The sequence below is a fragment of the Blastomyces dermatitidis genome (genome assembly GCF_000003525.1).
Source record: "Blastomyces dermatitidis ER-3 genomic scaffold supercont1.1, whole genome shotgun sequence".
NCBI lineage: Eukaryota > Fungi > Ascomycota > Eurotiomycetes > Onygenales > Ajellomycetaceae > Blastomyces > Blastomyces dermatitidis.
The window spans coordinates 10,085,717-10,097,763 of NW_025544774.1; the positions used below are offsets into that span (position 1 = coordinate 10,085,717).

The window sequence follows — 12,047 nt, forward strand, 5'->3', positions numbered from 1 at the left end:
GGATCAGTTGAATTGGTAATAAGACTATCAAAAAATCTGGTTCTGGTCTCAGACACAGTCACACGGTCAGTCTACTCTTTATATTCTATATAAATTTATCTGTTTATTTAATTGATTATGAATCAGCTATACATGCTTTGATTGATTGATGAGCTGAATGAATGAGTGAATTGAAAGGTTGAAAGTCAATTACCAACTGATTATTACTGTATTATGCGAGGTCGGGCCCGTCGGGGTCATGATTATGTAACGAGGTCAAGTGGCGCACTTAGCGAGGTCAAGTTTTCTGTATACACCGGGACCCCCAACAGTAGCAAGGGGTGTTGGTGATTACTACACCTACCCTAGTCACGTGCCACCCCAACCTATCCATGGATCCATTTAGTGTAACTCGCGTAGTTAGATAGATTACAACACAACACAACAACGTTATCCTCCAAGAAAGTGGCGCACTTAGCGAGGTCAACTTTTCTGAATACACAACTAGTTTAGTCAACGAAGGTATAGTTAACCTAGGTCTGGAGTTAACTACGTAATTACGAAAGCATTTGCTCTATGGCTTTTTCCCCGCCTTCCGTGTTATTCTATAGCCATAACTCCATCAAAAGCAGTAATAGATTTCCGGTTAACATTCACCAAATCCAGCTAGCTACGTGCAGCTACGATCATGGAAGCTCACCAGAACAAAGGCCCTTCCTCACCGCGAGGAAACTCTCTCGTTTCCAACACTCAAACACTCTTGACTCCTGAACAACTTCATAGAATTGTATGTCTGTTGGAAGCTCTCGGGGAACCTCACGACTACTAACTCATGATATAGGAAATACACCGCATGAAAGCTAAGGCGATCCGGGAACAACATGATGCTGAAGCGCGATCTAATTCTATGTTCAGTGGTTCCGTTACTGCTGGCCAAAAACGGCCATATTCAGACATTTCGCTTTCAAAACCTCCGATAAGCTCTCGTAATGCCCGATCAAATAAATCGTATGACCGGCCACTCGATGAAATTCGTCCAGCTCGTAACTTCGCCAAGTACGTGGAATACGACATGAGCAAAATGACAGATACGAAAGGGGGATTTTTAACCGCGGAAGATGATCCGCATAACAAGGTGTTAAATTCGGGTGAGGGGGATGAAAAACCCGCTCATATGACGTCAAGGGAATGGGAACGCCATCAATTATTACAGTCCCTACGCAGGGACAAGGCAGGTCCCTTCGAACCCGGGCTAAGTATACTGAGTACGAAAGAGCAGAGATCTTGTCGAGAGTGCGGAAGCGTAGAGATTGACTGGAAGTGGGAAGAAACATTAAAATGCGCCGTCTGCAATTCCTGCAAGGAGAAATTCCCTGAGAAATATAGCCTGCTCACGAAGACAGAAGCTAAGGAAGATTATCTACTGACAGACCGTAAGCATCGGAGTGATCTTTTCCCAGTTCACACTCTGATGACAATATTCGCTGACTATAGTTATTGTTTACACCGCTCTTTTCAATTCATCAGCTGAGTTAAAAGATGAAGAGCTTCTACCTCATCTAGAGAAACCAAACCCGCATAAAGCAACATGGAATAACATGATGCTTTACCTTCGATTCCAAGTCGAGGAGTACGCGTTCTCACCGAAAAAGTGGGGATCACCTGAGGCTCTGGATGCTGAATTTGAGAAACGAGAGGCTACAAAGAAACGGCAGAGAGAAGCCAAGTTCAAATCCAAACTACATGATCTAAAGAAGCGAACTCGAGTTGAAGCGTACCGACGAAGCCGCCAGGCGGCCACAGGAGAAGGATCAGGGGGGGATTTCGGAGACGACCTTGGCAGCGGGAAACATGTGCATCAATGGGGGAGACTAGTTGACAACCCAGAGACAGGTATAGGGGTAAAGACATGTATTGATTGTGGAATGGAGATTGAAGAACTTGAGTTCTGAGAAGTTTCAATAAAAGCCACTCCTCCTGGAAATGCAACTGCGACAGCCTTAGATACGTAAAATGTCGTGTACACCATGTGTGTGTATGCATGCCTCCATTACCTACGTACGGTACCTAGCGTATATGCCAGCAACCTTCTCTGCTTCGATGCGGTAAGCACCGTGACTTACTATTAGATATACATACCCATACGGGAAGAACGAAGGGTTAATTTACGGTGATTACACCGTGGATCCACCATTCCACCCGTGTCATGTGTCGCTGATTGTAACACATGTTCCATCATTATATTCAGCAACATATCACTGAATATTAAATGTCAAGATGATGTTGAGACAGTGCAGAACTTTCTAACATCATCATAACACTACTCAGTAACTGTGTAATTGGCAGATGCCATCATCAGAATACTACTAAGATATTATGAGACACTGTATACTGTTCTGTCAATGAAACCAATATACTATTAAGCTAGTTACCTGTTACTCAGCTGCTATTCATCAACTATTTATTTAAAGAAATGAGACATCTCAATTGTAATACAAATATCTTATTACTCAAGACTTATATATTAAATAATCATCATTTTCATCACTTATTATTATTGTTATTATTATTCTTCAATTATAGATGTATACAGTCAGAGACTATAATATCTACCTGAGAACTTTTAGTTCTCAGGGCTTTTCCTATATCTGTAAAGTTAACTATTATACATTCATCAATTTCAGATATATAAAATCAGAAAATTTCAGCTCTCCTTCCATAGCTAGTTCTCCTACTCAAGAATCAGTAATATCACAACCTGTTGTATAGCTGCAGTTCCACTCTGGTATCCACTAGTGGCACGGCTCTAACATTATAGTCAAGTTTTCTGCTTCCTGAAACGGGTTAAATATTTAACGCATGCGACGGCTTACATAATGCGTGTAAGGGGGGTTTTGGTTCGCGCATCTTGACAAACTCACTCCAAGAAACCAACTGGAGGAACACCACGGAGGAGCGGAGACAAAACGGAGTGGCATCCAAGCTTCCTGGGACTCGCAACAATTCTCTCATGCGGGCCCCTTACCCGAACGTGATACCATACTGGCCTGAGAGTAAAAATCCACACCCCGCTCGTTAGGTCGCTCAACAGACACACGAAAATGCCTTTCGACTCGTCTGACAGATATCACGAGAAAGAATATGTAGATGAAGATTTTACACCTAGAGGCCTGGCCGATGATGATGATGATGATGACGGTGATCACGATGTCGGTGGTGACGATGACGGGGATAGCGAGATGGAAGATGAGGCAGATTTTCAGTCGCACTACTCAGAGAGACACTCATCGTCTGTTTCTACCTCTAGCGACGAGGACTTACACGAGCGCGCGACAGCCAACGGTGAGAATGTGATGGGGCCATCTGCATTCCTGTCCAATACTTCACTTCCCAATGCATTTGCGCCTCCATTCTACAACCGCCCCCCTACGCCGCTGCCTCCATCGCCCTCATTAACGTCTCTCCTCCGGCCATCATTTTCTACAACAACATCGCGACCCACCACACCGGACAGCTCCGATGTTGAGAACCTAAATGACATGGAAGCCGCTGTGGCGCGTTCTGCGCGTACTGCAATTACCGTGCCACGTGCAAGCCCTAAGGTGCCAACGTATGAGTACTATGGATTTGTGCTCTATCTTGCTTCGTCACTCGCTTTCTGTATGCTTCTTCCCCATCTCCATCTCTGGTGCAATCGCTGATATACCTTGCTGATAGTGATATATCTTTTGTGGTCATACCTTCCCTCACCTTTCCTTCACCAACTGGGGATTTACTACTACCCAAATCGCTGGTGGTCTCTTGCGATCCCAAGTTTCCTCATAGTGACAATCATCTATATTTATGTTGCATTATCCGCCTATAATACTGGATATCTTACACTGCCGATGAGTAGCATCGAAAATATCGTGGATGAAGTAGCAAATATTGCAGTCATTGATAGCAAGGGCAGAAGACGCCCTGGTGGATCTGAGAAGATGAATCCCAATGCTGCCACAGCACAAATAATGGGTCCCCAGAAAAGAAAGCTGGAATGGAAATACATCTGGAATGAGGGAACAGATGCAGTGATGGACATACCCGTTGGTGGTGTATGCGAGGTACTTTATGGAGGTAATGAAACCAGTTGATGCAGGCTATGATCGCAAGTTGCATCGCGGGAACTCCTTTCAGGGTATGAATGTCCGCAGGGGCTGACCGTAACCGCCATAGAAGTGAACATCGCGGGATATCAGGATTCAACCTTGGGCGGACACCTGCGGCGATGCAGCTGTACGTGGCACTTTGCCCATCAGATCTCGCCATTGCCTCGGCTGATTCGCCGACTCACTCAGCCTCTGCGGCCGCATTGATTTAACACACACATTTGTCCATTTTGTATTCTTAAAATAAGGCATAAGATTGGGTCGTTTTCGCTTGCCGCACATCTGAGAGATACCTGAACGCAGAGACGTACATAGTAGAAAGGGGCGAGGAATTCCATTTTCGCTTGATGGTTCCTAAAATGCCGATGATCGATAGAGATGATGAGTCTAGGAAGGATTACGTATCGACTTTTCCTATCCCTTCTGTCACTCCCAACTTCGTGTGGACTTGCTAGGGAATTTGGGCGCAGATTTCTGGATTCCGTCAACATTACCAAAGCATTTAATGCACGTCACCGCCTCCATCTGTTCAAGTCGATCTCGATGAGGTTGCGCTTGAGCAATATGGCCTGGCTACGGATGTTTCACAGTCGCGAGGTAAGGCAGACGCTCTACAGCAAATCCTGTATTCAAATGAACAGATCATTTCTCTCCAACTTGGCCGAAGAACGGTGGTCTTACCATTATGTCACTCAATAGCTGAACTTGTATCATAGCAACGAAACCTCTCAGGAATAATCACGGCAGGATCATTGCCATTCGCCGTCATGGATGCTCTCAGTGGTACTCGAATTTCAACCATGACAGCGCTCGCTCCCAGTCATCAGTTACGCCACAAATCGCAACTTCAACATTCCTCAGGTCCAGCATAAACGGGCCGACCTATTTGAACGCTTGGCTATTTCATGTGCAATAAGACTTGACCGAGGGACACAACTTGTATGGCCATGGCTCTTTGTCCGCGACAGGCGATTGTTCCGGCCTTGGATATATGGCTGACAACGGCATAAAGACCTGGGGAGCCTATTTTCACGACCTGTGAAAAATAAGACTCAAATGGTCACCTGATATCAAAAAAGCTTGCCTCGGAGGTATTTCGTCCACTGGGCCATCATTATCCAGCACCGTTCACAAATGTAGGTGTTCTGTGTGACCGTCTTACGGAACGCACGCTGCAGTCGTCGGCTCGGTTGCTTGAATGGCATCGATTAGGCGCCTGTACATGTCACCATATCTGCAGATGTTACACCCCCTTATCAAGCGTGTGCGGGAGCGCTACGTTATATATACCAAACTTAATCATGCAATCTTTTGATCGGAGTGGGTAATCAAGGCCTTGCCGTGGAAAGCGATAACGCAACTTTCGTCCAGGGAAACGTCAACGAACGACTGACCCGGCCATTATACCCGTCTTAAGGACTGGGAAAGTAACGGCACGTCCCACCTTGAACATTTTCAGGACGACTGCATGCCGCATGCAGCAGCTGAACCCAGATTTCGTGTAGATCCTTTTTGGGGAGTGTATTGTTGTCCTGCAAGAGCCTACTGTGGTGTCGAGGAGATCACAACCGAATGACTCGAGGCTCTGCTGGACAAAGCGGCTGTGGATCAAATTGCTTGATCATCTGTCAGAATTGTTCAATTCCATTTTGTGGAGCAGGTTAGAGTTTCATCTGGGTTGACTGGTAACCTAGCTACTGTTTCCTTTCCGTATCCTTGCAATAGATTATTTAGAGCAGCTGGGTGTCTGACCAAGTTTTATCTGACCTAAATTTCAAGTTTGAAGATGTAATGGAGTCGGGTCTGACATTTGAGGTTGATGTATTTCACGCCCACGTTACGTATTGACCTCATTGAGTCCCCCCAAGTTTCCTATCCTAGTATTAGCAAGAGCAATAGGGCCACACTAGATTGTGAGTGGTCAAGGATCGTTGGGATTTGTAGAGAAACTCCTACGAAGCTAACGATGCAACCTGAAACGTGCAGGTGGACGGTACTGTATATAACAATGAAAAAGCTGCCTGGATGAAAAGGGTCAGGATGGGGCCTAGCGCGCATATGTTTGCTCCGAGGACGACTCCGAGGTTGACGAATGAGTTTACAAAGCGTTCAATCCTTGCTTGATCGGGAACAACAACTTTGTGATCTCAGACTCCATGTCCGCTAATTGCAGGGCGTCCAAGTTAGTGGAAACACTGAAATTGAATAAATACGCAAGCGTGCCCGCAAAGCGGCGCGGGATTCGAGAATTGTCTAGCAACCTGACCGTGGACACTGACTCATGAAACCGCAAAGTGTATGAGCCACATCCGTAACGCTGAGTTGATTTTATGGGGTGAAAGTGGCGTCATAGGTGCCTCCGCACAGACTTGAAGAACTGCATGTACTCCGTAGTCATTATTATTGATCTCAAATAGCTGCGTGGACGGACACGGACTTTGAGCCGATTGGTAACCTTAGTGGCTAGGGTGCGGATGCCGCCGCATGCTGAGCAGTGGCTTGACTTGGCCATGTGGATATAGGAGCGCCTACCCATTGTCCTGTCGATTGTAGAGCATGCGACTGGCAATCCCTCAACTTTAAAATGTTTTTGTAGCACACAAGCCTTGGTGTGCTAATTATTGCAGAGCTAGAGCCTAGTTCACATTAGAAAACAGTGATTCTACAGACAGACTGCATTATAGTAGAATTGAATATTTTCATCATCATTATCATTTTTCTCTGTAAATTGTGAATTTGATTGCTTTGTAATAACTAATTTTTAAAAAACAACACCTGCATGACTTACAAGCTATGTAATCATTTTTAAGAAATTTAACAGCTATTTTCAAGAAATATTAATTATGATTCAATTTTCTCTAAAGAGAGATGTTCTTGCAATGCAGACATTCAATCTCAATATTTTTAATTTTCAATAATTTAATACTATCATCTCTGATCTAATATTTGACAGAGTATACTGAGACTAAAGTTACAATAACAGCAGTAAATTATTTACAAAGAGAGAGATTTTATTTTTTAACTGTAATAAGCTTTTTTCTTCGTCTTTTTCTTGAAATTAGTGATTCAGTTGTCTAATTTTATATCAGCTTATTACTAATTTATGCTTGAATTTATTGTATAGACTTACTTAAATAATAGAAGTAATAATTTCTTATACTATTGTAATAACTACTAACAGCTGATATATACATCTTTGTAATGAGCCCACGCTGAAAAGATCAGTATTAGATATAGAACTTATATAACAAAAATAGAAAATGTTAGACAAGAAAAAGAGAGAAGATATAAGAGTATTTTAATAGAAGTGAATATTTATACATGTACAAGATAAAGCTTCAGAGCAGAAGAATATAAGCTCTGACATGAGTTTTCAGTCAAGAATCAGTGCTTTTGACAGAAATTTATAAAGTGTCAGCTGATAATTAAGACTTTCAGCAGAAATTCATGAAGTGTAGTGAAATAATTTATTAATCAGACATAGTCTACTACATTAGTCTCTTCTTTCTAGAAGTGAAATTTGAGTGATAGAACTGTAAGTATGTAGTTCTCATCAGTCAAGAGCTGCTGTTTTGAATAGCACTAGACTGACTGCTGAGATTATGAATTTCATGTTTAATTTTATTTAATCTGATCTTATACATTTCTTAGCATGAATTTCACTGAGACTAATCATTAAAAAAACATGTAAAGTGACTATATATCAGATCTTAAAATGAAATCATGACTTAGAAAAAATAAGAAAGTAGTCTCATTTAGTCTCATTTAGTCTTATTCTCAGTATAAAGTTGCTATTTTTAAACATTTTAAGATTTTTTTTGAACTATTTTTAATTTCTTAAAAAGTAACACTTTTTAATAACACTTAAATAAGATTTAAAGATATTTAAAGTAATTAAAATAATTTAAATTGAGAAGTGAAAATCATGATCTTATTTGAAAAATGTGATAAGAGTAGACAGTAAGTCTCACTGAGACAGTATGAGACTACTATTTAATCTTAAAACTGTGTAATGAGATTAGTTAAATTGATAATAAAACTATTAAATATTCTGAACCTGATCTTAGACACAGTCATATGATCAGTCTAAATAGTACAGAGTCTGAGATTCAGATAGAACAGTTATAATTAACTTATTTTACAAGATATTATCAGCTACAGCTGCAGAGTTCTTTATTAAGAATATTTTTAATCTTCTATTCAAGTTTGTTATCTTCTTCTATAATCTGTGACAGTTATCAGTTAGAAGTCAGTTGAGAAGAGAATGAATCAGTGATAGTATAGCAGAGTAAGCTTGTATAAAAGATATTATAAATCTCTGACAGAGTGTTAAGATAGTAGTTATAACTGCTTAGAACTTCTATTACATTGTATTTAGTATAGTAATAGTTCAGTGTATGAGACAGGTATATAATTTGAATATTTTTAAGATTTAATTATACAAGGTCATTTATCTTATATTACTCAGTGAGGTCTTGTTAAACATTAGCTTAATTCTCTTAATCTTGTTTTATACTTATTATGAAGACTTCTGTTCAGTTATAAATATCTCAGAGCTTTGTTACTATATTATCTATGATCTGAATTAAGCTATGAAAGTTTCTTGTAAACTGTGTAGTTTCTAGAACATTCAACATCATTATATAATAATTGTATATAAGAAAGAACAGGCTTAGCCAGCGTGACTCAGTTGATAAGACTGATAATCAAGATCACATACATTAGAGATGCGTGAGTTTGAATCCCACTGCTAGCATCTGTCACTTCTTACTCATGAAAGCTCTCATGTAATAGAGACTGAGTCTAATTAGTAAGACTTAATGCAGGGTAGAACTTTTTACTGCAAGCTAAGTCACTAGTTAAGTGAGATTCTGTGAACACTTATCAGAGTCAGTATAAGATATCAATGTCTTACTATTCTACTGTGCACCTGTCAAGGTTCTAACAATATAGAGCTAAGTCTAATGTAGTGATTATACACTACTTAAGTGAGTCTCTAACTAGAGCTGTCATTGAAGCCTAGCTCTCTCTCAAATAGACTGACTGTGTGACCGTGTCTGGGACCAGGATCAAACTTTACAGTTGTCACGTTGCCTAAAAGCATTACTCCTGGTCATGGTTTGTGTTCATTACATTGATCTCAAATCCCGTTATTTCAAATATTAAAGATCTCAGATTCACTTTTCAAATAAAAATCTAGTTCTAGATAAAGAATATATTTGAATTCTTAGTCACATTTTCATTCTGATTTCATTATTGAAAATGACATTAAATGAGACCATGAAATCATTTCTCACTTACATAATATCATAACATAGTGCTCATTTGTTAAAAATTCAATAGAGAGTATTATCAAATATCATTACTTTTCTGAACACAGATCATAATCAATATCATTTTAATTAAAAAAAAAAATGTATAATATAAAAAATAACAAAAAAACAAAAAACAAAACAATAAGAAAAAATCAAAATAAAAAAAAAAAAAAAAACAAAAAAAGAGAAAGAAAAAAAGAAGAGAAAGAAAAAAAGAGACAGAAAGAGAAAGAAAATTAAAAAAAAAAAGAAAAGAAAAAGAAAAAAACAAAAAATAAAAACAAAAAAAAATCAAGATCACAGGGCTGCAGCATCTCTAAAATACTCACTCTTCAGAGTCTTCACAATATTCATCACTAATCATGTATTTCTCACAGTGAGAGTAACACAGCTGTAATGAGTCATTGTCTTAACATCATCTAATAAATAATCAGTATATATCTATATAAATGTGAATAATTAGAAAATATACACTTAAAAAGTGTGATCAGAGTGAACTCTGCTGTCACTTGAATGATATCAAGAACAGAACACTGAAATCAATGATTTTTCTCATTGATTTCACAGATAAGGTGTGTGAAGATGATCTTGAGAAATATAAGATTCTCAGACTTCTGATAGAAACAGATCTTACAGAGAGACTCTATTTTCATCATATCAGAGACTGAGCATTATTAAAAAGCATTACTTCAATGCACATGCACTTACTGCAGTGATTCACCCTCTGTGCATATGACTGAGAGTTGCAGCTTTCTCACATCACACAGCTCTCTCTGAGATGCTGTCACTGGTTTGCAACTCACACAGTCTCTCAGTCCAGCATACACTGCGCATATGCAGCCCTGCATGCTGAGGCCATGTTGGTCATTATGGCCTGGTGTGGTACTCACTTTTCACGGGCCATGTTTTGTTTAATTGAGAGGGAGAGAAGGGAATGCAACTGCTGTTTTATTTGAGAGAGAATGAGTAATTAAATCTGTAGAAGATAGGAGATAATTTGATTTCTTCTGTATTTGAAATTTGATTAGTCTATACTCTTCAATTTGAGGATTTCTGAGAGTGTTTTAATAGTTTTCATATCAGCTTGAAATTAGTGATTGATTGAATAAGAGAAAAGAGAGAAGAAAGAAATGAGAATAACTTATCTTTATAATATGAAAACAGAGAATTGCTGTAATCATTTGTTCTAGTAATAAAGATCTGTTTTCTGCATGTATCTCTGATACAGATTATATGATAACTGTATACAAAGAATATCAACAGTGCATGCATTGAATGAAGATGATGTTGCTATGCAACACTGTAGCTGTTTCTGTACATCACTGAAAGCTGTTAATATTTTCTTTAAGTCTCTTTATATTTGATAAGTCAGTAATATATTTCAATGCACTTCTTCTTTCATTATTATCATTATCATCATTATCATCATCATCATTATCATCATCATTATCATTACTATCACTACTATTATTATCATTATCATTATCATCATCATTATTATTATTATCATTATCATTATCATATCATTTCTGATCATCTCTTCTGCCTTCATCTCTCTTCAACACTCACTGAAACCAATCATGTCATCTCTCTTCAAATATTCTGCGGTTCTGCGGATCATCAAGGCGCGTGAGTGCTGTCACAGATTGAAGAGAGAGAAGAAGAAGGTATTCAAGTGAGAGAAGACAGATTGTAAGACATATTATAATGCCTTGAAGAGGCTCTGTAAGAGAGCAGAATGATAACAATTTTAAGTAACACTTCTGATAGATTTAGACTGAACTAAGTATAGGAATAATGCAGATGATGCTACCTGTGAGAGATTGAAGAAGAAGACAGTGAAGAGTCTCATGCAGCAGTAGTAGAATCAGAAGAAGTCTCAAGAATGATTTAAGACTAAGATAAAGAGAGAGAGAGAGAAGAAGAGTGTTACTGTAAATAAGCAGCAGTAGAAGAAGATTGAGAGAGTATTAAAGCAGAAGATAAAGAAGTCAAAACTGATAAGTTTTTTATTTATTGAGAGATAACAATTTTTAATAATGCTTCTGTTCTCTAATTGATTAGCAGGAGCTGATAGAGAAGAAGAGGATTGAGGTCTTATTCAGGTCTTAAATACACTTCATAATTCAGAACATTGAGAAGACAGTTCTGCTCTCTGAGCATGTCAATCTGCTTACTGCTGAGGTGGAACCTGAGACAGCAGATCAGAAAATGTGGGATTTTGAGATGCAGGTTGACCTGGCTGAGGAGAAGCAGTGAAAACCCTTCTCTGAGAAGACAGTGAAGAGAGATTTTGAGATGATTATCATCTCAGATGAGAAGAAGAAGAAGAAGAAGAAGAATGAGAAGTGAATTATAAAGAATGATAAGAAGAATGAGAAAGAGAAGAAAGATGATAAGTAGAAAAAGTTTTTTTCTTTTTATATTAGTTAGTTGTAAGTTCATAATTATTAATAATTGAAATTAATTTTGAGTTTTTAAAAATTATTGTACAAGTTGTAATCAAGTCAGAAACAATATATATATATATATATATATTTAACTATCATGATTCACAAATCACTATAATGTATAAGTATCAACATTTTTTCAACATTGATATTCATAA

At 38.7% G+C, this 12,047-nt stretch overlaps 4 protein-coding genes across 5 annotated transcripts; 3 read left to right on the plus strand and 1 right to left on the minus strand.

Moving 5' to 3' along the window:
* Positions 1–426: 426 nt before the first annotated feature.
* BDCG_01366 lies at positions 427–2,434 on the plus strand. 2 transcript variants are annotated; one of them, XM_045416867.1, is made up of 4 exons: positions 428–766; positions 821–1,244; positions 1,308–1,412; positions 1,507–2,434. In XM_045416867.1, exons 1-4 carry the CDS (start codon positions 668–670, stop codon positions 1,929–1,931), a joined length of 1,053 nt encoding a protein of 350 aa, XP_045279556.1. In that variant the 5' UTR covers positions 428–667; the 3' UTR covers positions 1,932–2,434. The 2 variants fall into 2 exon arrangements, with proteins under 2 accessions (XP_045272501.1, XP_045279556.1); XM_045416866.1 differs by having other exon boundaries at positions 427–766; positions 821–1,412.
* A 391-nt stretch (positions 2,435–2,825) lies between these two features.
* Positions 2,826–6,844, plus strand: BDCG_01367 (phosphatidylinositol glycan, class P). Its single transcript, XM_045416868.1, has 3 exons — positions 2,826–3,639; positions 3,697–4,721; positions 4,841–6,844. Exons 1-2 carry the CDS (start codon positions 3,081–3,083, stop codon positions 4,107–4,109), a joined length of 972 nt encoding a protein of 323 aa, XP_045272502.1. The 5' UTR covers positions 2,826–3,080; the 3' UTR covers positions 4,110–4,721; positions 4,841–6,844.
* On the minus strand, positions 4,902–6,636 carry BDCG_01368 (uncharacterized protein; the record flags this gene model as incomplete). Its single annotated transcript, XM_045416869.1, has 3 exons — positions 4,902–5,006; positions 5,512–5,725; positions 6,494–6,636. 3 exons carry the CDS (start codon positions 6,634–6,636, stop codon positions 4,902–4,904), a joined length of 462 nt encoding a protein of 153 aa, XP_045272503.1.
* Positions 6,845–11,019: 4,175 nt separating the features above from the next.
* On the plus strand, positions 11,020–11,698 carry BDCG_16341 (uncharacterized protein; the record flags this gene model as incomplete). The annotated part of the gene is made up of 3 exons (XM_045425590.1): positions 11,020–11,106; positions 11,227–11,277; positions 11,570–11,698. The coding sequence occupies 3 exons, from the start codon at positions 11,020–11,022 to the stop codon at positions 11,696–11,698; spliced, it is 267 nt and encodes an 88-aa protein (XP_045279557.1).
* Between the last annotated feature and the right edge of the window lie 349 nt (positions 11,699–12,047).

Bases quoted from the DNA above. Each gene is read 5' to 3' on its own strand.
- BDCG_01366 (XM_045416866.1), top strand. From the start codon at position 668: ATGGAAGCTCACCAGAACAAAGGCCCTTCCTCACCGCGAGGAAACTCT. The intron at 767-820 runs GTATGTCTGTTG...CTCATGATATAG, and splicing joins CTGAACAACTTCATAGAATT to GAAATACACCGCATGAAAGC. The intron at 1,413-1,506 runs GTAAGCATCGGA...TCAATTCATCAG, and splicing joins AGATTATCTACTGACAGACC to CTGAGTTAAAAGATGAAGAG.
- BDCG_01367 (XM_045416868.1), top strand. From the start codon at position 3,081: ATGCCTTTCGACTCGTCTGACAGATATCACGAGAAAGAATATGTAGAT. The intron at 3,640-3,696 runs GTATGCTTCTTC...CCTTGCTGATAG, and splicing joins TGCTTCGTCACTCGCTTTCT to TGATATATCTTTTGTGGTCA.